At 42.0% G+C, this 26783-nt stretch overlaps 1 protein-coding gene across 1 annotated transcript in view; it reads right to left on the reverse strand.

The window, feature by feature from the left end:
* The window catches only part of SLC1A2 (solute carrier family 1 member 2), a 95645-nt gene that overhangs the window by 33406 nt on the left and 35456 nt on the right, over positions 1-26783 (reverse strand). Inside the window, exons 2-4 of the mRNA XM_075425084.1 lie at positions 6483-6622; positions 4590-4742; positions 3690-3940 (exon numbers count right to left, since the gene is read on the reverse strand). Coding sequence (XP_075281199.1) covers positions 3690-3940; positions 4590-4742; positions 6483-6622 — 544 coding nt within the window. The remainder of the gene's footprint in view (positions 1-3689; positions 3941-4589; positions 4743-6482; positions 6623-26783) is intronic.

A 26783-nucleotide genomic window follows, 5' to 3' on the forward strand; every position in this document is an offset into this window, starting at 1 on the left:
AACAAGGAGGGACTGGTGGAGGATGTGAAGGTCGGAGGTAGACTCGGCTGCAGTGACCATGAAATGGTCGAGTTCAGGATCCTGCGTGGAGGAAGCAGGGCGATAAGCAGGATCAAAACCCTGGACCTCAGGAGGGCTGACTTTGGCCTCTTCAAGAAGCTACTGGGAGGAATCCCGTGCGCCAGGGCTCTCGAAGGCAGGGGGGTCCATGAGTGCTGGTCGCTCTTTAAACAACACTTCTTCTATGCACAGGAGCAATGCATCCCCCTGAGAAAGAAATCGAGCAAAGGAGGCAGGAGACCTGCATGGTTAAACAAGGAGTTTCTAGCAGAGATCAGGCAGAAGAGAAAGGTCCATGGAACGTGGAAAGAGGGGCAGGCCACTTGGGAAGAGTACAGAAACGTGGTGAGAGCATGCAGGGATGAGACGAGGAAGGCCAAAGCCCACCTGGAATTGAAGCTGGCAGGGGATGTCAAAAACAACAAGAAGGGCTTCTTCAACTACATCAGCAGCAAAAGGAAGGCTACGGACAACGTGGGGCCGCTGCTGAATGAGGAGGGTGTCCTGGTGACGGAGAATGCGGACAAGGCAGAGCTACTGAATGCCTTCTTTGCTTCAGTCTTCAGTGCTAAGACTGGCCCTCAGGAATCCCAGGCCCCGGAGGTAAGAGAAGAAGCCTACAAAGAGGACGACTTTCCCTTGGTCGAGGAGGACTGTGTGAGGGATCGCTTGAGCGATCTGGATGTCCACAAATCCATGGGCCCCGATGGAATGCACCCACGAGTGCTGAGAGAGCTGGCGGATGTCATTGCTGAGCCACTCTCCATCATCTTTGAGAGGTCCTGGAGGACAGGAGAGGTGCCCGAGGACTGGAGAAAGGCCAGTGTCACTCCAATCTTCAAAAAGGGCAAGAAGGAGGACCCAGGGAACTACAGGCCGGTCAGCCTCACCTCCATCCCGGGCAAGGTGATGGAGCAGCTTATCCTGGAGGCCATCATCAAGCAAGTGGAAGAAAAGAAGGTTATCAGGAGTAGTCAGCATGGATTCACCAAGGGGAAATCATGCTTGACCAATCTAATAGCTTTCTATGATGACATGACTGGCTGGGTAGACGAAGGGAGAGCCGTGGATGTTGTCTACCTTGACTTCAGCAAGGCTTTTGACACAGTCTCCCATGATATCCTCCTAGGGAAGCTGAGGAAGTGTGGGCTGGATGAGTGGTCGGTGAAGTGTATAGAGAACTGGCTGAATGGCAGAACTCAGAGGGTTGTCATCAGCGGCTCTGAGTCTAATTGGAGGCTGGCAACAAGTGGTGTCCCCCAGGGGTCAGTACTGGGCCCAGACTTGTTTAACGTCTTCATCAACGACCTGGATGAAGAGTTAGAATGTACCCTCAGCAAGTTTGCTGATGACACCAAACTGGGAGGTGTGGTAGATACACCAGAAGGCTGTGCTGCCATTCAGCGTGACCTGGATAGGCTGGAAAGCTGGGCAGAGAGGAACCTGATGAGGTTCAACAAGGGCAAATGCAGGGTCCTGCACCTGGGGAGGAAAAACCCCATGCACCAGTACAGGCTTGGGACGGACCTGCTGGAGTGCAGCTCTGCGGAGAGGGACATGGGTGTCCTGGTGGACGACAGGTTAACCATGAGCCAGCAGTGTGCCCTGGCTGCCAAGAAGGCCAATGGGATCCTGGGGTGCATCAAGAAGAGTGTGGCCAGCAGGACGAGGGAGGTTCTCCTTCCCCTCTACACTGCCCTGGTGAGGCCCCATCTGGAGTACTGTGTCCAGTTCTGGGCTCCCCAGTTCAAGAAAGATGAGGAGCCACTGGAGAGAATCCAGAGGAGGGCTACAAGGATGATGAGGGGACTGGAACATCTGCCCTAACGAGGAGAGGCTGAGGGAGCTGGGCTTGTTCAGCCTGAAGAAGAGAAGGCTGCGAGGGGACCTAATAAATGCTTACAAATATCTGAAGGGTGGGTGTCAGGAGGATGGGGCCAAGCTCTTTTCAGTGGTGCCCAGCGACAGGACAAGGGGCAATGGGCACAAACTGAGGCACAGGAAGTTCCGTCTGAACATGAGGAAGAACTTCTTCCCTCTGAGGGTGATGGAGCCCTGGAACAGGCTGCCCAGGGAGGTTGTGGAATCTCCTTCTCTGGAGATATTGAAGACCTGCCTGGACAAGGTCCTGTGCAGCCTGCTGTAGGTGACCCTGCTTCAGCAGGAGGGTTGGACTAGATGACCCACAGAGGTCCCTTCCAACCCCGACCATTCTGTGATTCTGTGATTGAAAAGCCAAAATGCTCAGTAGATTTTTTGACGAAGTTTAAAAAACAGTACATAGAATTGGTGATCCCTAGCGACTAAAGTGACCGGAACACTAGTATTGCACACACTGAAAAAGCAATATTAATGTTCCAAGAAAACTGACACAACTAGGTTCATCCTTCTTCCTCCCTCTTTTTGTCCCTTTGTTGAGATATTTGACCACTTTCAATGGATCAGAAATCTATTTCTCCTCTCTTTTACAGTTCAGATGAGGGAAAGTAAGAAAAAAACATAAGCACCCTGCTCTTCCCTCGCTCAATTTCACAAAAATACATTTCACACCACATGTGATGTTTAGCCACTCACAGTCTGACCATGACTGACATTCCCATGATGATTTGGAAATATTGAGAATGTTCTCACTTTAAACCCCCAAGGACTGTGTGTTTTTATGTGGAAGTCCACAAAGAAGTGAAGCAATCTAAGCCCTTTTGGCAGCTTAGGTTGCCCTTCGTTCCTCCACCCCCCATGGCCTCTTCTCCCTTCCCCCTTTTCTCTGCATTTTATTATCTGGCCATAACCACAGCTCCAGCTATCGTGCCATTTCACAGAGGAACACTTAAGAACAGGTTTGGCAACAAACCCCATTCCATCAAAAAAAAATGTCTGCATTATTGCCAAACAATTTAGTTGTAGGAAAAAGCAGCTTACATGCAAGAAATATAAATCAGGAAGCATGCATTTTTAATTTATTTTACCCCTTGCAGTGAAGCTGTTTTGATTATGCATTGGTGAAAAACTTTTAGACAAAATTATCTACCTACAGAGCAAGCAACACATGGTGCAGCCATCCTTCTTTCCCAGCATGCTTCAAAGCTGGCCTGATGGAGCCACCTGGAGGTAGGTCAGCTACTTGGCTCTATTTTCCCCACCCAGGCTGGACTCTAATACAGCAATAGAAGCTATGAGAGGTTAGGTTTTGGGGTACTTTCTACTGGCAACGAGCTGGGATGAAGACCAACCATATATTAATAACAGGGCATTGCAGAACCATCACATCTGTATCTAACAATCAAGATCAAATTCAGCCTGGGAGAAAGATCCCATAATTCCTCAGATGTTCAGCCTCAAGCCAGCACTCTTGACCACATGTATAAGAAGTGACGAAAAAAATTCAGTTTACTTAATAACAAACTAGAAGTCATAATCTTTAAAAAAACCTATGAATTTAAGTAATAACTACAACATAAAACAAAGCAGCTATAAATAAAGTTGTTTCACTTGCCTGCTCCAGACTTAAGACCTCTATTTCTCTTTGCATCACCATTTCTGTCATTCACCTAAACAATGACATTAACTCTACAGACATCCCTGATCAGTAAAATATGTGAAAAATATTACCAAGGAATAGGAGGATTTACCTGCTGAAAGCATGCTTGGACTAGATTTTCAGGGAACAGGTTTCGGATCAGATCCAAGAAAGCATCCAGACTAGACACTTCATCATTCTTTTTCCCTTGACCAAGCTGTTTCTTGAGTTTTGGATTCCCTGGGTGAATGGCTAAAACCAAAATCACGCCCAGCACAGCAGCAATAATAGTGGTGGACATGTAGTAGACCATGGCTCTTGTACCCAGTCGGCCACTTGCTTTCGCATCTAAACCAGACAGTCCTGCAGGTGTTTTATTTTAAGAAACAAACAAATACATTGAGACTCAATATCCAATTCAATAATCATGAAATAAAATCCTTTATAATTTGCAAAGTTAAATGAATGCCTACCAGTGCCTGCTTTTGTCCTTGTGAAATTCTCACGATTAGATAGGTTACTGAAGCTTCTCCCTCCAGATTTTATGTGAACAATGTCTGTTGCTACTAAATTGCAGAGAACCACTTAAGATTCCATCTAATCACAGAGGAGGCATTAAAAAATAGAGACGATATCATACCATCTTTTGCCCTTGATTCCTGCAAACTGGTTGTGGTCTGGCTGACACCATAGCTTTAAACAGGCTAGCCTTGCTAGTATTGAGCCATCTTATTTGCAAGGTCCAATCCAGGAATTAGGTGAAACAGCATATTAAGAAATTTCTGATATTCAAGCAGGTAGCATGTGTGGATGTGTTTGAAAATAAATTCATGGAAGCATCTCCATATTAAAGCCAATGAGGTTAATCAGAAACGAACTCTGAAATACATACTGCAACTGCAAAATCCCTGACAGGATCACACACCTACAGGATTCTTCCTACATCACAAGAAGCAAACCAGGTGATATCTGTTGCAAGCATCTTAAAGTATTTATGGCTAATAGATCCTACCTGTGATTAAACTGGAGATAATTAAAGGGAGGATCAGCATTTTTAGCATCCTCATAAGTATATCTCCTGGGAAGGCTATTAACATGACGATGTCAGGGTCAATAGGTGTTGCTAGACGAAGAAGACCCCCACACAGTGCACCTAGGATGACACCTGGAAGAAGAATAAAAAAGAGCAGATACATAACATAAATATGCATGAATACACATTGATTAGCCAGAAGAACAGCCTAGAAGAAAAACCGTTACACAAGGCAGCTGATTTTTGGTACAGAGACAGATTTTGGAAGGCTTAGTCTTCTGATTAATACGAGGCTGTAACATGCTTCCCATGTATCTCATGATTAAAGAGAAGTGGTCTTGACGTAGAATCTTCTGCCATCTGAGCTTGCACCTGATGTACTACTCTGCCTCTGCAAATACAAGCTTGCTGCAAACCACAATATTATTGAGGTTTACTAATACTGTGTAGGCCTTGCAAAACATTGAAGGATAGTCAAATACAATTCATATCATCATTCTACAGTTGGCCAAATTGAAGCACTAAGAGGTGCAGTGATTTATATAAGGCCACACAGAACTGACAGAAGACCCAAGGTTAGGACCCAGCTCTTTGGAGTATGACATCCAGCTCTCAACATAAGAATGGTAGCACTTGAAAACAAGGTCAGTATGAGCAGCAATTATACAGCCTAAGAAAAACCTGCACGAAAACTAGAACAGTCTTGTGAGGAAAACAGATTCAAGTTTCATTTGGGGGGCTTTGGAAGGGAGTGCCTGATCTGGAATACTGCACATATCATTGAAGAAAACTTGATTCTCTGTACCTAATTCTTACTCTTTCCTTTTGATGGTCTGCATCCTTCTCTTCTCTTTGTGCTAACGTGCTCAAACCACAAACAATCTCTTCATCACTTACTTAGATTTGTACAGTGATAGCACCTAAACCTCCCTCAGGACTGACGCTGCTAACGCATTATCTGGGGAAAAAAAAGGCCATGTTTACTTTCATAACCTGATCTTTGTGAATGGATATCCAGGATGCCTTTGTTTTCCTGATCCCAAGCCCGTGTCTCCAGTGTAATAAAACTTGACAGCAAAGCCTGAGTTGTGATTTGCAGCAACTATGACTCTTTGAAGTATCAGTTTGACACAATGGAAAATATATGTGTATTTAAAACTTTTTCTGGAACCACATCGGGCACCTTCTAAAGCTGATTCAATGCAAATACTGTCTAAACACTTCAGCAGTCTGGGTTTTGAAGGCTGAAAACTATTGATGTGGAATTTGCAGCTCAAGACCAGCTGCAGTTGGTCTTTCAAACAATAACAAAATAGAGTATGTCTATGAATTTGCTGCATCTAGCTGTTGGGCTTTCAGTGAAAAAGCTACAGGCAAAGAGCCAGTGAACCACAATAAAATGTCAAACTGTTCCATGTTCGGAAGCTGCTAAAGCCAGAGGCAATATTCAGGATGCGATCATGGAGCGCTGGCTTACAGCTACGGAGAGGGGGACAAACCTTAAAGGTAGCAGAGCATCAACTGATGCAGGCAAGGAAATTTTGAAGTGTTTTTGTCTTTTTTTCAAGTAACTGAGAGAAAAAATGCGTAGTGCATTTAGTTCTACCGAATGACATTGATCTGACTGGCCTTGGGACTTAGATCACACCCCATCCAAAACCAGGTATAGAATGTATCTCAGCAGTGTGGATCTGCTCTGTGTTGTGTCAGTAACACCCTGCGCACATGAACTAAAGCGACAAAGCCCGTGGGCATCCTATTTACTCTCTAGCTGTTCAGCTGAAACAGCTGATGGCCACAGACAGGGTCTGTGGCACCACGTGAACAAATACAGATACAAACAGAATGTCCAGACCAGCAGATGCAGCTTACCGAATACTGTAAGAGTCAGGAGCAGATTCCTGTGGAGCGACTGGCAGAACTGCACACATATGTTCCTGGATCTGTGCTCCACTGGACTTAAATGACTTTCATGCATCCGCACTTCTACTTGCTTAGGCATATTGTTGGCACTAGAACAAAAAATGAAAATCAAGTATAAAGTTATGGCACAAGATGCCAAAAGTGAGAGGAAAGTCTGGATTACTTCCATCGTATATAACTGGAGAATCTGATACATAGTCCATTGCTTCCCATATTTCACAAACACTGTGTATTTAGCGCTCTGAAGAAGTCTCTGAAATAGCAATGGTTTGTCCTTCTAAAGGTGTAGTCTTTAAGGCATTTTGTGCAGTTATCTCTCAAACAGCAGAGATGTAAACAGAATTAATTCACTGGACACATCTCAACAGTTTCATGCACTAAACTATTGGTCTTGAGCTGGAAAATTCAGTTTCCCCAAAGATCATGGCTGTCTACTTAAGTAGGAGGGATGGCTGATGAACAAAGTTTCGATTTGCAGGAAAATGCAGATTTTAATACCTTATCCAATTCCAGTTCAGGAAAAAAGTTTAAAAATGAGGATTTATTTGGAAAATAAAGTATCCCAGAATATTTTGCTTCATCTTCCCAAAATATTTCATTTCAACATTTTATTGTAACATAGTCAGAATGCTGAGGTCAAAAGAATCTTTTCCAACTTGGTTCTAATGAGAGCTGAACAAGTGCCACTGAAAATTAGTCTGAAAATTATGCATTCCCCCAAAAAAACTTTGGTTTCATAGAATTGGCAGTGTTTAGAGGAAAAAGTGTTTTTTACTCTGGTTTATATTTGAGTAAGTGATATGCACGTGAATGCAGGACTTTAAAAGCCATGCCTCTAACTTTCTCAATGCCTGAGAACTCTTTAGAAATAGACTCCCTTTTTATATACAAATTTTAAAATGTACTTGGAGAAAGTACTAAAAACACTACTACAAATAAAAGATAATGTTTCCTTAAATGTTAAGGCTGTCTCCTTAAATATGAGAAATGGGTAAAGCCCAAATTTTTTATTATCAAGAAAATACATATTTTGAGATCTGGTCTTATGCCGGATTAGGACAAGATTTTAGAAAAAGGAAACCAAATCTTCCTCTACAACAACAGACTGAGGTCTATAGACCTAAAACAGGTCTGGAAAGACATATCAAGTTTTGAGGTTCTCAAGTGCAAAATAGAGGCTTTACACTCTCCAGCTCTTCAAGCAAAGGCTGAGAGAGTTGGGGCTGTTCAGCCTGGAGAAAGGAAGGCTCCGGGAAGACCTTATTGAGGCCTTTCAGTACGTAAGGGGAGCCTACAAGAAAGCTGGAGAGGGACATTTTAAAAAGGCATGTAGTGATAGAACAAGGGGTAATAGTTTTAAATTGAAAGAGGGTAGATTTAGATTAGATATAAGGAAGAAATTCTTTACTATGCAGCTGGTGAGGCACTGGAACAGGTTGCCCAGAGAAGCTGTGGATGCCCCCCCCCGTGGCAGTGTTCAAGGCCAGGCTGGATGGGACTTTGAGCAACCTGGTCTAGTGGAAGGTGTCCCTGCCCATGGCAGGGGGATTGGAACAAGATGATCTTTAAGGTCCTTCCCAACCCAAACAATTCTATGATGACCTGGGAAAATAGCTCTTGGAGGTTTATTAAGGGTTATTTAGTAGTGGCTCAGGGTTTCAGCAAATATTTTGGAAGGATTCAGGGAAATAGTGTTTTCTTCCTGGAACACCATGAATAAAGCACCAGTTTATGTTTTGCAGCAAGTACTTCAATCTAGGCAGCAAGAGTTATTCTTGAGAAAATAAGCTTGGACAGACTGGCGTAAGTTTCATTTCAGGCTCTAAGAACATGTGTTGAGCTAGATGTTTGCCGTCAAACCAAACACTGCTCTCTTCTGAAGCAATAACAGCAGGCATAAATGTCTGTACTTGTTCAGTTGTTCCTAGGAGGACTGGCCTTCTTAAGTTAAAACAAAAGGGGGGAGAGGGGGTAGAAAGTTGAACTAGCTTTCTTGACCTCAGAATTAAAAGTGAACAAGCTGCAAGTGTCTTCTTGCCAATCACCTAATACTCAAGACGGATGGTTCAAATGTAGTCACACCTGAAAAGTCATGGAAAAAATGGTATGAAGTTTGGTGCATAGTAATCTTGGTGAATCCTCACTGACAGAGCTCATCTTAGCAGTCAGCGGAATTACACGGGAGTAAATGAAAGCTTAATCTGCCCTGAAGGGTATTTGTTAGCAGTAAGGCTTGGGTCAGGGTTGTATCTCTTCCTCTTTCCCTGCAGAGACAGTGTAACACCAATGATTCAGGATCACATGCCGTGTTCGTGACAGGGAGAGGGAGTGTAAATCTGCTCCACCACACACGATCAGCTTACTCCTATCCCGTACGTAGGAAAGGGTCTACTCTTGTTGCTAGACGAATGATGGGAGACTGGAAAAACTTACCGAAGACCACCAGGACAAAAGGGATTTCACTAGCTGGATGGGAGGAGTCCAGACTGTCTGGCATAGCCCTTGTGAAATTAGGGCTTGAGCATCAGCTTACCAAGGAACTTCTACTTTGAGTTGAAATAGAGTTGTCTGCTGCTTAAATTAATTATACCAAGACAACAGCTGCTGAGCTGCTTTTGGGAGACAGTCTGGGACTATATTGTCCCACTATGCCACAGCACGTGCTCTAGCGTGGGGGTTTATTTTCCTAGGTTAGATATATTTTTCAAACCACAGTGGAGCTGGTAAAGCTCATCATACACAGCTACAATATGACAGGCCAAGCAGGGGAAACAGCTAAAATACTTTTATTGTGCAAAGTATACATTAGCTTTGGCATCACTCCTGCTTTGTGATGTCCAGTTGTTAAACGTATTTTACATCAATAAAACATTCTGTTCAGGTCTCAGCCTCTTCACCAAAATAAAAAAGAATGCAAAAACAAACACACAAAACTACTACAAACAAGAGTTACATAAGCATTAGTCTACGTTAAGAAGGGGTTTATTTTAAGCCTTTTGCTGCCACTAAGCCCTTCCATTGAATTTTAACTGCATTATGTTGTTTTTTTCTTGTTATTTGTAAGACATTAATGAATTCTGAGTGGAGATTTAGCCATTTACCATGGAGCCTGATTTGGCCTAGGGACTAGTATTACAGGCAACACCCTGAAGCATGACTTGCCTTTTTGCAGTAGGAGAACTTTTCTCCCTGGATCATTTTACAGTGATGTTGTTTTCTTTGAGTTAGCATTTAGTATACATTCTTGTGAGTTTAACATCATCATATGACTGAGTTTAATCATAGTCATATCAGGACAATCAGGTGATCAACTCCAGGCAGCATGGGTTTATGAAAGGCAGGTCCTGATTGACTAACCTGGCCTCCTTCTATGACCAGGTGACCCACTTAGTGGATGACGGAAAGACTGTGGATGGTGTTTACCTGGACTTTAATAAAGCCTTTGACACTGTTTCCCACAGCATCCTCCTGGAGAAACTGGCTGCTCATGGCTTGGATGGGTGTACTCTTTGCTGGGTAAAAAACTGGCTGGATGGCTGGACCCAAACAGTTATGGTGAAGGGAGTTGAATCCACTTGGTGGCTGGTCACAAGTGGTGTTTCCCGGGGCTCAGTAGTGAGGCCAGTTCCATATAATATCTTTATCAAGGATCTGGCTGAGGGGATTGAGTGCTCCCTCGGTAAGTTTGCAGATGACACCAAGTTGAGGGGGAGTGTCGATCTGCTTGAGGGTAGGAAGGCTCTGCAGAGGGATCTGGACAGACTGGACCAACGGGCTGAGGCCAGCTGTATGAGACTCAACATGGCCAAGTGTCAAGTCCTGCACTTGGATCACAACAACCCCATGCAACGCTACAGGCTTGGGGAAGACTGGCTGGAAAGCTGCATGGAGGAAAAGAACCTGGGGATGCTGGTTGACAGCCAGCTGAACATGAGCCAGCAGTGTGCCCAGGTGGCCAAGAAGGCCAATGGCTTCCTGTCTTGTATCAGGAATAGTGTGGCCAGCAGGAGTAGGGAGGTGATCGTCCTTCTGTACTCAGCACTGGTGAGGCCACACCTCAAGTACTGTGTTCAGTTTTGGGCCCCTCACTACAAGAAGGACATTGAGGTGCTGGAGCACATCCAAAGAAGAACAATGAAGCTGGTGAAGAGTCTAGAGCACAAGTCCTCTGAGGAGCAGCTGAGGGAACTGGGATTGTTTAGTCTGGAGAAAAGGAGGATGAGGGGAGACCTTCTCGCTCTCTACAACTACCTGAAAGGAAGCTGTAGCGAGGTGGGTGTTGGGCTCTTGTCCCAGGGAACAAGTGATAGAATGAGAGGAAACGGCCTCAAGTTGCACCAGGGGAAGTTTAGATTGGATATTAGGTAAAATTTCTTCACCAAAAGGGTTGTCAAGCATTGAGACAGGCTGCCCAGGGAAGTGGTTGAGTCACCATCCCTGGAGGTATTTAACAGACATGTAGATGTGGTGCTTAAGGACATGGTTTAGTGGTGGAGTTGGCACTGCTAGGTTAACAGTTGGACTTCACGGTCTTAAGGGTCTTTTCCAACCTAAATGATTCTATGGTGCTATGAGTCTATATTTAAAGGAATTTAAATAATTAAAAATTTAATTAATTCCCAGCAGCATCCTTACTGAACCTGCAGGGAAAAGTGGTCTGCGTGAACCTACTCCTGCCTCTGAATGAGTTAGAAGTTACATGTATATCTTTTTTTTGATTTTTTTTTTTTAAATATTGTTCCGTGAGGTCATTTAGGAAAGCCATTTTTCATGATCTACCCAAGTTTGCACTCTTTGAACTCAGGCTCCATTGTTTGCGTTTTTAAAACCGTACTAGAATCGGCAGGAGGTTTCTGCTCACTGAATGCTTCCTTTTAACAGTTTTTCCAGTTTTTGAATCTGGCTCAGGAAGCTCAATTGTACAGTGGAGAAAGGGTAGGCTAGAGGCCATCTGAAAACAAGAGCAAAGGCAAATGAAGTACAATGTGGCACAATTTTTCTACAAGCAGATGGTGCTTTCTTACTTATCTGTCCAGTTCTTTCCACAAATACTTATCACCATGGAGCAGAGACTTCTTTTTTTTTTTTTTTCCCTGGGGTTTCTTTGTCTGATTGACCAATGTATTGACTTGTGTATTAACTGGGCTGCAGCAACACATCTGAACATAAAAACTAGAAGTAAAGGTGATGGATCTCCTGAGCAGGAAGGAACTATTTTCCACTCACAATCACACGTCCTGTGTATGTCCACATACATGGCTTTGAATAATCTCTTCAGACAGACTGCAGTGCGTGGATAAAGCCTCTTCCCGTGCAAGATTTTTCCTATTAACTTGCAACTTAGACATTTTATGCCATATTACATGGAAAAGGAAACAAGTCCCTATAGGGAGGTTGTGAACTAAAGTTTACTTTTCATGGAACCCTGCACCATAAACCACATGAAGCCAGCAGATCACACTGAATCACACTGGTTTTGTTAGAAAGCAGATAATTTTATTTCACACAAACAAGTATGTAACTGCATACCTAGGAACACTTTAGGAGTGTCAGGTAGGCAAGGAGAAAGCAATCAGGATAATACCTAGGTGTCTGAAAGGAAGAGAGATGGAAATTTCTGCAGTAAATTGCAAAAAGGAGATCTGGAACACCAACTCTCTACCCAGTGGGTGGTGGTTCTGATGGTAGGGAGCCATGGGAGCCATGGGAAGCTTTACAGGTGTCCTTCCACCACGTAGCTATGAGCCCGCTGGCTGGGGGAGCCCATAAAGCAGTCCCTTCAGGCATCTCTTACCTAGTTGTATGAAGACCTGATTTTAACACCTGAAAGAGAGTGTGTGTCAGAGTGTCTGTGTGTAGGCACATTAGCAAGTTAACTAACTTTCCAATTTAGAGGCATGACAAAGCCTGACAGAAAGAGATTAAGTTACAGCTCCTAAGAACGAAGCCAAGGTAGTTATCCAGACCTCATGCAAGACAGATGTCCTGAGGATTTCCATGGCTCTTGGCAAGGAAGATTCCCAGCACTCTGCTAGGACAAAACTTTCAGTGATCAGAAATCCACTCCTTGCAGAAATATCTGAAAGACCCAAAGGTGCTTCTCACATCTGTATGCACTCACCTGTGTACAAAGTGGAGTGAGTGACCAAAGACTTATGTTATGCTCCTCTCCTTGGGAGCATCTCCAGGGTGAAATAACAATGTCTTGGTAGAAATTAGCTGTTGTTTGTAGGAAGACAGAATTTTTAATATAACTCACATTCTAGGAGACAAAGAAAAAGCCTCCATAATTCTTCCTATTTTATCAAGTCCTCTGATTCATACCAGTTGAGCATCTGGACGTGAACTTTTTTTTAATTTAAATGTGGCACTGACAAATTTATGTGAAACTCTGGCTCTGCTTTTCTGATCCTGAATGTCAAGCCTAATCAATGTAAAAAATAAAATCCTACTACAACATGGTAAGGATTTAGATTTACTCCAAATTTCAGACCTTAAAGGGATATCAGTTCTTTGTGGAACGAGGGCCACTGGTTTGTTTCTTGTTGGGAATAAACAAGGTGCATTTCTATCCACAGGGATTGTGTTCTACCCATTATTCAGAGTCTAAAGCAAGAAAGCATGTTTTAAACCATACAGTATAATACCTACCAAAAAGATGATAATTTATTTATGTAATGATGCACACGTGGAATATCTTTTTTAACTGACAAATTTCTGATAGGGCTTTATAGTGGTGTGACAACCTGGGAACTTGCATGCTTCATTACCGCAGAATTACGTACTGAGGCCGAGACGAAGAGTAATAGAATTAAGGGTGAATCATATTATTATTATGGCAAAGGATACAATAACAATGTGTTCTGTGCAAAAAATTACCTACTTACATGCTATGAAACTCAGAGACAAGTAAAATCATGATCTTGCATTTGCTTCTACCCCGGGTGTGCCAAGTAGCACAAAGAAAAAGGCTATGAAATGATTGCGGATTAAGGTAGTTTTCAAGGTCACTGAGCAAAGATTAGACCAGTGTGAATGTGAGAAGATTAGAAACATAGCAGCTCCTAGACATGCTGGTGAGGGACAAAAAGCAGTAGAAGTGAGGAGTTTTTTATGTAATTCAGAGTAGTTCACAGAATGGCAGACTGAACAAGGAGCTCTGATTGAGAAAGATAGAATTAATTCTGTCATAATGATGGAAAACAAAATGCAAGTTCTCCTATGAATTCCTTTCTTGAGTGATGGTTCTTGAAATGCTTTTTCCTGTGGTAAATTCTCACAGGTTTGTCACTGAAAGCAGCTACACCACTGATTTCTGGACCACATCACTCGCACAGAACAAGTTTCTAGTGGCCATGTAAACCCCCATGGCTGAACTGGTGCATCAGAGCTCTACGATTAAGTCTTAAATCTGAACACAGTTATTAGCATTCATCTAGACACCGTTAGGGATAAAAAGACCCAATCTTATTGCTGATATTTTTTCTCACTAAATCTGTCTATCAACCATTTATTAACAAAAGTATGATATGTGTCAATGAGTAGAAAAAATACAAAAATGAGGAAAACCCTCCTTGCCTCTCCCGTAATGACTATTGTCCTTGGTATCCACTTTGAAAGTTCCCTATAGCTTTGATAGCAGCATGGAAGTACCCATCAGATGCACTAGGAGTCTTATTAATGCTGCGTTGTAATGAAGTGCTGTAAACCTCCAGGTGATTTCAAGAAATAAAGCTCCAACGTACCTTTCAACTGAAAATAGTGACCACAGATGATACTGCTTTAACCTGTAAACAGAAGTTCCCTCTCATATCAAAACTTCATCTTTCTTTTCCAATATGCTCTAGAAGATATATATCCAACTAGTTGCTTCTCAAGGTACTAAAAAAACTCTAATTTATAAATGTTTTCTAAGAAATGACTGGATAGTGTTAGGTTTGATATACACATTCAACCAGAAAAACTAGAAAAATCAAGATGGGGAAAAAAAAAAATTAGAGCTCCTCTCTGACTTCCAGTGGCTAAAGTCTGAGATAGCCAACCCTTTATATTTTCAGTGTTTTCCTCTAAATCCTGCAAAGGGCACAAACAAATCCAAGTTTGACTAGACTTCAGATAACCTTAATAAAAAGCAACCAATACACTAAAAAATGCATTCAGTTCCATGGGATGTTTGTCAATGAGCCAGCACTTAACACTGAATCCAGCACCAACTCTGCTCTACAACATTTCTCAGTGCTTCCTGTGGGGGAAGTCTCTCTTACAGAAAGTATTGTGGACAGAGTCAGAAACTGTTTGCACAAAAAGCAACTACCAAGGAGACAACAAGAAAACAGCTGAGCTTCTATGCAGAAAATGTCAGAATTTGGGTTAGTGTACAGAAACTGAAAGTCCCAGTTTGCTCCTACGTGCCCTAATTCTGCTTTGACTACAGATAATGGTGTTTCTCAGCAGTTCTCCAAAATCTGACTTGCAAGGAAATTTTGAAGAGCTATACAGCGAATTTACCACTGCAGTCTCTGAGTACCAGAAACCTCTATGAAAGTGCAGAGGTCTCGTAGCATAACATTATAAACAGACTATATTTGTTCGCCAGTACAATGTTACCTCACAAGCTGAAAAACAAAAAAGACATTGTAAGCTTTTTCTCTCACCATATGGCATATTCCGTCTTAAAATGAATCCTGTTCAAGAAACTCCTCCTAGTCATTCTTTTCTCTTACTCGTTTTGTTATTTTTTTTTCCAGAGTCCTTGCTTCTCTTTTTACGCCAATATGCTTTTATTATAGCCAGACATTCAGATTGCTTTAATCACAACTATCGCTCCGACAAAATTGCTTTGGCCAAACTCTGCTTATGTTCCTTGAAAACAAAAAAAATTACTTGGGCCGGGCCCTGAAAAAGCAAAGCAACTTAGTTTTGAAGACATACTAACTTCCTGCAGTATGTTAAAGAGATGATACAAATCAAGTGTAGCATAATAGAGTCACTTGTGACACACTATTTTAGCTGTACATTTCAGTGTGCCCCTTGGAGCAGTATTTACGATCACACACAGAAAGCTTAGATGAGTGCATGCCATCTGCTGGAACCGAAAAGGCTTCTACAGATGGAAACCTAAAATGCAGCAATAATTTTCACCCACTGTAAAGCATCATCTTCATTGTCTCATGTGCCATCATAATTAGGGTCTGGAGCCTTTTTTTTCCATACTGTACCTTTAAAATAAATGAAAAACAGCAGTAAACACACTGCGACCACATTCTTGGGAAAGAAAGGAAAAGTTTCACATGGACTAGGAACTTATTCTAATAGCTGTGTGAAATGGAATGGACATTCAGATAAATAGGTTGCTCGGGTAATCTGTTTGTATTGTTCCCTCCTTATCAACGTACCAGAGATGTCTGCTAGGAAACTACATCCAGCAAACCTACAGTATTAAGACAGGAGCTCAGAAATACAAAATAGCTTTCACAAATAAGTGTATATTCAAGATTATGGGCCTGAAGACGGATGATTGGGTTGTTTTCTACCTTATATATTATACATGTGATGCCCTGGGGGCAAGTGCCACTCTGTCAAAGGATCTGCCTTTGTCTCCTTCAGGTCTGCTTACACTCATTCTACAGATGCAAAAGAGTTGAGAGAATTTCAGCACTGTCAGGAACAAGATTATTTATGGCATTCCGTAAGGCTCTATCCTAGCAAGACATTTTATTGAGCATTTTATTTTTGCTGCTTATTTAGTATTGTCCACTTGGCTGTAGTATAACACTTTGGGCAGCCTCAGCTGAACTACTTCAGTTCAGCCTTGTGGTGCCTTCTTAGGGAGATACTTCACTTCAAGACAGAGCAGCAGAGTTACTAGATATGTGTTGAAAACAAATCTTTATATCCAAAAGTTGTGAGGCTCAACAGCAGGATGCATTACTCTGAGCTGCAGCAGTTGGCTTTCTGCACAATACTACTGTCACTGCATGAGGACTTGATAGCTTCTGTGAAAACTAGGATGGATTTTCTAGCTTTGGCCAAATTCAATCATGGAAACTTGAATTTTTCAAAGTTAGTGGAAATTTAAAAAGGTTAATTTTCCAAATTATTCTGTGGTCCTCACCCTAATAGCTTTTAACACGAAGACTGAAGCAGGTAAAACTAGATGGCTCATTTAAATCAGTTTGAAATCTCTGACAGTGACCAGCTCTTGATATCCAGGACGTGACTGTAAGACAAGCGTTTAGCATAGTATTTCCTGAACTATGGTCCTGGCATTTATCAGCCTGTGGGTTGTGGATTTCAAGTGTTATCCAGACATAAACCGCAAGACTCCTTCAATACATAGCTAGAAAAACAAAGTACAAGCACACATCACAAGCAATTTTTCCCATTCTTCCTTGTGGGACTTGTAACGCAGATCGCTTACGGAGAGACTGAGCCTGAAATGACAGTGGGAATCTTTGTAGACCATGCCGTACAAATAGAAAGTTTGCAGAGTTTAAGCTTGAATTAGCTCAGTTACATCTCAATTCATAAATTACAGAACTACTTAACTCCAGCCACATTTACTAAGTCTATGTTTTCCATGGTGAATTCCAAAGCATATCATGTAAACATCAGCTCCAGTAAAATGGTGACATATTGCAGGGTGCTTTAGTCCAAGGAATAAAAAGTCTAAGCCCAATAATGAACTCCCATGAGCTAAATCCTAAGGCTTTTATTGAGTTTTTACTGAGATTTCTACTAAAGTCACTTGAATGTTTACCTAATGTTGGAGCTTTGGAAAATCCCATTCATTTTCAGAGGAAATTATTGCCAAGGAACAAAAAATGCCCACACCACTAAACATCTAAGCAATGGATGTCTTCAGCAAAACTGTGTGAAGCATGACACCCCTCACCGTCGACTGGCTGGTCTCTGGGCCAGTGTTGGAGGAAGTACACAAAACTGGAGGCTCACTTTTCAGCACAAGTCACACTCAAATAGAATATTCTAGTCTTTTAATCTAATTTGTGCGTCTTTCCTCAGGCATCATGGAGTCACTGACTTGAGCTCACCACGTATTTTTGTACAGTTCTCTTCCCCACTCTCTCAGCCCAGCTCAAGTCTCATACACTTACCTTGCTACTCTATTACTTAAAACTATAGGTTTTCACGGTTGTATTTATTGTAACACAATTAAACAGGCTGTTTTTGCCATTCTTGAAATACTTCATGCAGTTTCTTCTGCTGCTCATGCTTCTTTAGGCTGTTGGTGCAGCCCAAATATCATCACCTTGTTGCTCTGTGAGTGGCCAGAGGTCACTATCCAAGCAAATGTCTCCCCTGACCATATGCCTTTCAGTCATTGTAACCTTCATACGGTACTGGTTACAGAATGTTTCAAAATGCACAAATGTCCTTGAAGACATTTACGTGAGCACTGTGGCCATCCCCAAACGTGATGAAGAAGATCCTTCAGCTGGTGGAAAGCAGCAGATTCATCAAAATCAAAACATTTGCCCCAGGGAAAGTACCAAAGAATTAATTTCTTGGAAAGGTGGCCTCAGCATTTTCTCTGACTGGTTTCTGTCCCTTATCCCCTCCATCTGTCCCTGTCCCTTTCCTCTGCAGCAGCAGCAGCAGCAGGTCGCCATTCCCCTCTCCCTGTCATCCCCTGGCGCCTGCCCGCAGAGGAACTCCAGCTGTGCCGGGCTGCATGCACAGCTGGGCTTCCCAGCACGCAGGTGAAAGTTGCTTTCTAGGAGCATATGAGAGCAACACGTGGGAAATTTCAAGCCAGAACCCATGCCTTGCTCCTCTTACAACAGTTATTACATTTCATATATTTCTGGACAGATTCACCTGACTTTTCAAGGGGCAAAAGTACAGTTTGTTTCAACTGGCTGCAGCGGACTCTCCCTGCCAGCTGCAGTAAGGATAAAGTCCATGGGAAACAAGACTGTCGTCAGCATTCGTGACATGGTATGAAGTTTTATTTCTAGCAGTCTTCAGAAGAGTTTTGCCTGGCAATCATGGCACCCCCCTACAAAGAGAAAGATCTCTTCTCCCTCTTGCTACACCGCAGTAATCTGTTGGAGATGAATGGGCATATCTTTTGCTGGTAAAAAGTTACATGTTTCTTCTAAAACGAGTATCTTCTGCATTGTTATACAGTGCCAGAAGGCAAACTGGACTAAGCCAAAATCCAGTTTCCTAAGGACTGCACAGAGCTCGAATTCTGGCCCAGACTAACAGAAATTTGGGGACACTCAGGACTTCCTCTATTTTTCTTCAGATCTGGGCTTCAATTGTCAGGTGACAAATAAATAATTTTATAACACAATTCACTTTTTTTTAAGTTTTTTTTTAAGCTTGGAGTTATTCCTATTCTGCCTCCTTCTCCCTTATTCTGCTTTAAACTCTCCAGCAACTGGAGCTTAAAATACCTAATGAACAAAAGCATCTTCAGCGGAGCAGGAGGATGTGATTCTTTCCAGCAACCTGAACACCACAAGGGCTCCATTTCAGACAAAAGAAAACTGATCCAAAATGGCCCAGGTAATCCGATGTGTCCACTTTTAGAGTGACAAGAGCTGTAAGACAGGATTTATGGTAAAGGTACACTCCTTGCAGCTTTCCTGATATACCTCCACGCTTGATTCCCCACAGTGGTTTGAGAGCTAGCACAGACTTGCAGAAGGCAGTAGAGGCTTGAGCAGAATGGCATTGAGTAGCACCCCACACTGCCGCAATTACTGGTGTCATATGAGTCCCAGTTACCTAACAGGCCTTGCCTTCACAAACCAGAGTGACAAAGGATTGCAGCTAGTGAGAACAATAATTAATGACCTCTGAATTCTTGCCTCTGGCTCTCAGTTTTAGTAATTTGATCACTTTCATGGCAAAGACTAACGCCAAAGGTTTTTATACCCTGGACATTTTCCACGCATTTCAATACTACCTTGCTTGCAAATCTATTAGTAGCACAAATAATGACTCATGGGTGTTTTGCAAGTGATCATTTATACCAGGAAGCATAAATGTTAGATGAGAAAATACAAACTTTCTTCACCTATGCTTAAAAATAAACATGAAATGTGAACAGTAAGGGTGAACACACATGCTATAGGCAAATAAGTGGGAAAGTATACAAAAACAGAGCAAAGTTACAAAATCGGGCCTTAACCTGCTGTATTCACATATCCCACCTTTGAATGACAATATAGGACTTTTGCATTTGACTGTGTATTTTTATCAAATGAAATGCTTCTCAGCTCCTCCTTCTTTTAGCTATTCATCTCTAGAAACATGAAGCGTGACTATCCGCTATACTAGAGTAGCTTAGCGCTAATGATGGAAAAGTCAAAGGCCACAGGACAGTTGCCAACAACCCACTCCATTCAACAAGACCACCGGAGTACTTGGGGCTCCTCCTTACCACTGATATAGCCCTGGCAACTCCCCAGGCTCTTCCTGTTCTCTCTTTGGGTTGCAGACTGAGAGCCACTAAGGTGTCTCCAGGGTGCAAAGTGAAGGCAGCATAACCTCCTCTTATTGCAGGTCTGGTCATGCTACATCAATTCAGGCACATGCAACTCATAAGTTATTAGCCAAAAGCTACTCAGAGAAATAGAACAAATATTCCTGAACTAGAAATATATTAAGCAAAAAACCTTACTCTGCCCATGACTAATCCTCTGTATCTCTGTAGTCAAACATTTGCGTCTTGCTCACCATGTAATACTAAAAAAGTTCCCTAGCTAATACACTCATTTGGATTCACTGGGACATGTTCTAGTAAGACAGGACAACACTGCAACCCAAAGGTGGTCTTGAACTCATCTGAGGAAACAAAGCTTTAGCCCTGTTCCAAGAATGCCCTTCCCATTCTGTCATTCTTCTTTCCTTTTGAATACTTTCCAGGTTCCAGAAGACAGACTTGAGGTTCACAGGAATCTCTTGGCAATGCCTGAAGGAGCTGGTTCAGACCAGCTTCAGGAAAGATCCCCCCCGTTTCCTTCTACCCAAACCCCTGAACAATTTGTGCTCATGCATCCCCTGTTAGCTCATGCATCCCAAAGCCAGACAGAATGGAGGTATGAATTTTCCTGCCCTTGCTTATTTTGGCTTTATCTGTACCAAGCAGAACTTGGAGCTTGAGTTACATTGCCTTCTGCAAGCCTCTGCTCATAACTCTAACTCTGGTAATAACTCTGACTGGCTCATGCCGGAGCCTGTTGCACAGTGTCCTGTATTGTCTGTATGAAGAAGAAAAAACATCATTCCGATTCCTCTTCCCCCTCTTAACGCATCACTTGGGTTGAAAACAACCCGGCTTGCTACCGCACTTGCAGGAAGTGTGCTCCAGACTGTCTGGGGGGAGGAAGCGCACACCTGCAGTAGCAGCCAGGCTGCTTTCACACTTGCTAACGGGGAAGTTGCTTTGCTTTGTCAATACAGTGTTCTTCCAGCACGGACACATTTTTGTTAAATGTGTTGTCCTGGGTTGGGCTAGGATAGGGTTAATAGCCAGTGGGCTGACCCAAACTAGCCGATCAAATGGGATATTCAGCACCATGTGACATCATGTGATGTCATGATAGGTATTTAAGTGGGCGAGCTGTCTCAGGGAGGGCGATTTGCTACTCAGGAGCGAGCTGAGCATCGGGCGGTGAGAAAATTCCACTCTCTATATTCTTTTTATCAGTATTATTGTTATTATTTTCTTCTCCCTTTGCTGTTCTGTTAAACTGTTTTTATCCCAACCCACGAGTTTTGCCTCTGCCTTCCAATTCTCCTCCCCATCCCACTGCAGGGGAGGGGGAGGGAGGAGTGACAGAGTGACCGCATGGTTCTTCGTTGCCGGCTGGGGCCAAGTTATGGCACATGTTAAGCCTAGGTTTGTTTTTACATTCAAACCAAGTTTATCTGCATGTAGCCTAAAAGAAGGGGAGGATTGGAAGAATTCAACAGAATGTTACTATAATTTTTAAGGGTAAAACAATGCAGCTGATATCCATCACTCACCCTTTAGACATGTGAAATATTGCAAACACTTCACAGCCCTTAGAGCTGCTAAGACACTCACACCTAACTTGCGTGTTGGTAAAATTGTTCTCAAAGTGGACACAGTCTGCTTGGCCCATCTTCTGCTACCTCATGATGCGCCATCATTACTCCTGGAAACTTTATACCCTTCACTCTGGTTACACCTGGCAGGATATAAATTGATGAAGGACAAGCCCACATCTTAAAGGCACAGGCCAATTACTCTTTACCAGGAGCAAGGATGAAACAATCTTCTTTGAGTACTCCACAACTGTTTGATAGAGAAGGTTTCTTGCACCTTTCTCAGGACCACTCCTATGGGCTGATATCAAACATTGATTTAAGCAGGTACAGCAGTAAATAGGCTTCCTAAAATTAAAGGTGTTGTTAGCTATAAAATTTTCCTTTCATTATTTTCTCAGAACTAAAAGTAAAGGGAATATTTTATAGTTCACCTTTGGGATTCCTAAAGCCTGCACAAAGCTATCCAACAGTAGCTTGAGTTTCTTTTCTCTGCGTACTTTTGAGGCCTATGCTGGATTTTCTGTCTTTGAGGAAATAACTTTTCTCTGATTTCTTTGCCCCTGCCCTCCTCTCTGCTCTCAGATCCTGTTGGCAATTCTGGCTTTAGCACAACTAAAGTGCTTAAGCAGTTGAAAGAACTTCCATGTAGATGTGCATGCATACATGTATAATGCCACTTTCTCTCTCTGCTTTCAGTAGAGGATGCAGTAGAACTGAAAACACATATAATTTAGCACACAATCTGTACAGGGAAGATTTTGCTGTACCCCAGTGTCCCCCATATTTAAGCCACCAGTGTTCTCGAAGGAAACTCTGACAGACCCAGCAGGATTATTCATAACCTTGCCAATTTGTATTGCCATTTATATTAGTGTGAGGTAGGGGCAAGCCATTCCTGGGTTCACAGTTCTCCGTAGGTGTACCCTGGCGACACCATTTTGTTTCCACTGTGCCTTCCTGAAACCTTACTGTGGACTACAGCAACCAACCTCTGTGGACTCTCAGAGCATCCCCATCACATGACATCTGATGCATTAGAGCTTTTCCTAACAGACACAAAACTTCCTCATAAGTACTTCATACTGCCACATATCAGGAAACTACGAGAGAAGAAACTATGCTAACCTAAGCCCCTGCAGCTATCCTTGATGCCAACAGGTTCTGCCCTGATTTTACACTAGTTACCATTAAAATCTTTGCAGAAGTTTGGGCAAGAAGTAGAGCCAAGAATTAGCTTTCAACACCTGCTTTATCAAGATCTTCTAAACACTAGAAGAACTAGAACAGCATTAGAGAGACACCTTATAAAAGTGCAAAAGTTTTAATGGTAATTCTTACACTTGTTACTGGGTCTTGCACCTCTGACCTTCCTAACAAACAACATTTTCTAATGCTGTTTCCCCCTGTCTCCTACATCCTAGAGCACTTTTGTCATGATACCAAGAATCCAGATTTCAGTACTGGATTTGCTAACAACCGCTGAAGCAATCAGCAAGACCTCATCTGCTTTAAGCAGGTGCTGCTGGTTTGAACAAAGTAGGCATGGGCAGACCACACAGTATTTATCTTATGAAGGCTATATGGACTTCTTCCCTGATTTGCATTTGTACAATACTGGGTCCATTAGGCACTGAAAGAGTTTAGCTAAATTCCAGCATTTCATGCGATCACACTGTGCCCTGAATGTATTTTTAAGTAATCTAGACTCAGAGAATCTCCTTAGTGTTAAATACCATTGAAACAATCTTTGGTCATTTCCTAAATCCTTTCTTTCCTCTCTGTTATGGGTGATACGGCTACATGTAATCTTGTGATGAGCCAGCAGGCTCTTGATTGAAAGCACAAAGGATTCTTGAACGGTAACAGAGATGGAGGAGTTCTTACACAGAAGGAAGCATCTGGCCTAGCTGGAAAAGGAATGCTGACTACAGAGCACCCTCTTTTCTTTAACTTGTAAATGGCCACTGTATCTAATTCAATTACTTGTGGCACACTGACACAAGAGACTACCAGTGAACTGAGTTTATCAACAGTAAAAAAAGAGAAAAAACAACTGTTAAATAGCAGAAGCTGATGTTTGTGTAGAAAGATTTTCAGTCCAGCACACACCTGTCTTCAACAGCAGCCCAAGATATATAATTATTTTCCAAAGGCCAACTCCTATGTGTCCTGTGGCCTGAGCACTTCTTCCCTCGGCAGTTTCTCTAGAAGACTGGTAAGTCTTATTACAAGTTGTTTATGGTGCATTTTATGTCATTTGAAAAGGAAAGGCACTGGAAATCAAAGTTCTTTATCTAGGCACAAGATAAGCATGTAACCAAAAAGCCACTACAGCTCATCTTAGACAAAGTGCTTCAAATATCTTCTGGACTAGAAGCCTATTCTTTAGACTGCATATACCCAACAGAAATTAGTCCACTATCACCCGTTCTTCTACATACCAGCTACCCCACCAACACTTCCCATTAGCCCTCTCTGCTGGTACTACATTTGGGTCACTGCTCCAAATACTGAAAATTATTCTACAGCAGCAAATTGATCGCAATGACCACTTTGTGACACAACCTCACCCTCTCTGTATAAATGAGTCCACTGCTACCCATTTCAATATCCCTGATAACATCTACTTGGTTTTTATCTCTTCTTGTTTCCAGTTCTATATTTAACAGAAAGAAGTGCTACTGTCATTAATACTCTATAAGAAGGACACTGTCTAATTAAAAGGGGAAGTCCCTCACCTCATTCGTGTGTATGTCAAAGATCACATTTCAACTGCCTTTGCTCTTACCTTGGAATATAAAAGGTTGATCCTCCACACTTCCCAGTGAGAAGGTTTTCTGCGTAGAAGAGAGTCTAAGAACAAAATTATTCACGGGTTTTCTACAAAGTCACTGGACTGGCACGTTAGTGTCTAGAGCCACTTACTTCTACCAGAAATAATAGCTCTTCAGACTAATAATCTGTATAGTCAAGCCCCAGCATCACCTAAAAGAAAGTTCACCTTCATGCTGAATCCTGAACCATGTTTTTCCTCTTTCTTAATTAGATTTTACAAGTTAACCAAGGTCAGTACATCTCTTTTTCGTCCCTCAACTGCCTGCTCCTTTAATCTCCTTATGTTTCATTTCTTATCTGAGCTGCCACCTCTCACACGCTGACAGAGACATACAGTTTATCTGAATTTTTTTTAAGGCCTCAGCCCACTAATGAATTGTCTTGGGTTTTTTCTTTGTCAGGTTTTTTCTTTGTCTGTTGGGGTTTTTTCTCCTGTCACTTCTACAGAGGAAGAGATGATTTCCTCCTCTTGGTCACGTAGATGTGTATGAGAAAGAAAGACCTGGCTCTATGAGTGAACAAAATTAGGAGCACATAAAGTTCAGCAATAATCTCTTTCCCCAAATGCAAATGAATTTTATTAGATGGCACTTTACCTTGTCTCTCAGTTGAGTGCCTATTTACAAAATTCAGGGCTTGAGAAAAATCCATCAAGAAAAAGTTCAGAACATATTCCCAGAACAAAACATTTCAGTTCAGATATGCTAAAATGAAGGTCTCTGGTTACCTCAGGTCCATATATTTGTATCTGTGTAAGGGATATTAACATGATTCACTCTTCCCGTCACAAGGCATAATATGACCTTTAGCCCAGCCTATTAAGCAGAATGGGAAGCCAGCTGGGTCCCCAAATTACAGCTACTATGGCAAGACAACAGCATACCACATTGTGACAGTTTGATAATTCAGGCAAGGTAGTTCTGATCTGAGTTGAGTCTGAAATGATTTTATTTCCATAGAAGGAAAAGAAAGCATGCCTCAAGATCTCTGTCTACACATTCCTCCCACACACAGACTCTCCAGGCAGTTTAAACATCTGCTATAAAAGCAGATTCACAAAATTACCCCAATTTTTTTAAACACCCTTCATCCCTCGGCCATACGTCTGTGACAAAAGAAATGAAACATGCTAGAATTCTGGAAACCCTATGTTTTAGTTTAGCTGTGACTTACAACATTATTGACGCAATGTTATGCTTTTCTCTTTGAATCATAACCACATCAATTGTCCAATACAAATACAGCAATATATATGTGCCCTTCATGCGCTCTTTGCATAAAGTATAAGCAAGAAAAATCCCAGGAGGTCTCCCAAATGCAAACATGCAAAACCAAAACAAACATGTCATCACTGCTTGCCAGGACACATGCTCGTAACACCACTCCTTAATGTATATCCTCAGTGAGAAGTTGAATTAGCAGTAGTTTTACATTTTCTACTCTTCACATTCCCAAGTAGGGGTCACATGAATGATGATGAAGGTCAAAGTGTAGTGGATCTTCATACTGAAGCAAAAAAAAATTACAGCTGCTGATTTTCTTCATTCTTGCTAAAACAAAAGTATATATATTACACATATTATGTGCAACCATATCTATATATATGGTGTGTGTATATATATATGGTTGCACATAAAATCTAGGAATTTTTTTCCCCTCAAAAGCAAAATCTATAAGCAATTAAACATAAAGTTATAGTGGAAAAGTTTTAGCAGCCTTAAGATTACTGTCGCTATTGATCAGGATGTACTACAATAAACAAACAAAAAAATTATATGGAATACAAAAAAAAATGTCATATGTCCACATCTTCCAATATATCCTTTTTTTTTTCATCCCCCCTGGGAAAATCTTTCATTGTGGCGAAATATTAAAGTAGTATACATTAGAAAAGATTCTTTAATGCAGAAATCTTTGGATTCTACAGGTTTTCAAAGAGCTTTTGAAACTCTTCACATGCAGAGTAAAGTGTCATAGAAATTTTTTCACAGAAGCGAGAGATGGAAAGCAGCACATAACAGAGTTGTATTCAAGTTGTACTTGACTGCGGACAGGGAAGCTGGAAACTCATTTGCAAGAAAATGAGACAACACAAATACTTGAACCTGACTTTTTGCAGGCAGTTCCTTTCACACGTATATTTTACAGAGAGCTGAAGCAAAATAAAGAATCCATATGCAACTGAAGGAGAGGGCACTGAAGCCACGCTACTAAGCTACATAATGGTCACTTGTGTCCTTCAAGTCTACCTCCATGCAGCAGCTGTGGAGAAAAGAGCAAATGGGGTGCAATGAAAAACAAAACTTTGGTTTCTCCTGTCCCACCATCACTTGCCAGAAAGACAACAGAAGAACCTAAGTTACTCGT

Source organism: Opisthocomus hoazin, chromosome 7 (assembly GCF_030867145.1).
Source record: "Opisthocomus hoazin isolate bOpiHoa1 chromosome 7, bOpiHoa1.hap1, whole genome shotgun sequence".
Taxonomy (NCBI): Eukaryota; Metazoa; Chordata; class Aves; order Opisthocomiformes; family Opisthocomidae; genus Opisthocomus; species Opisthocomus hoazin.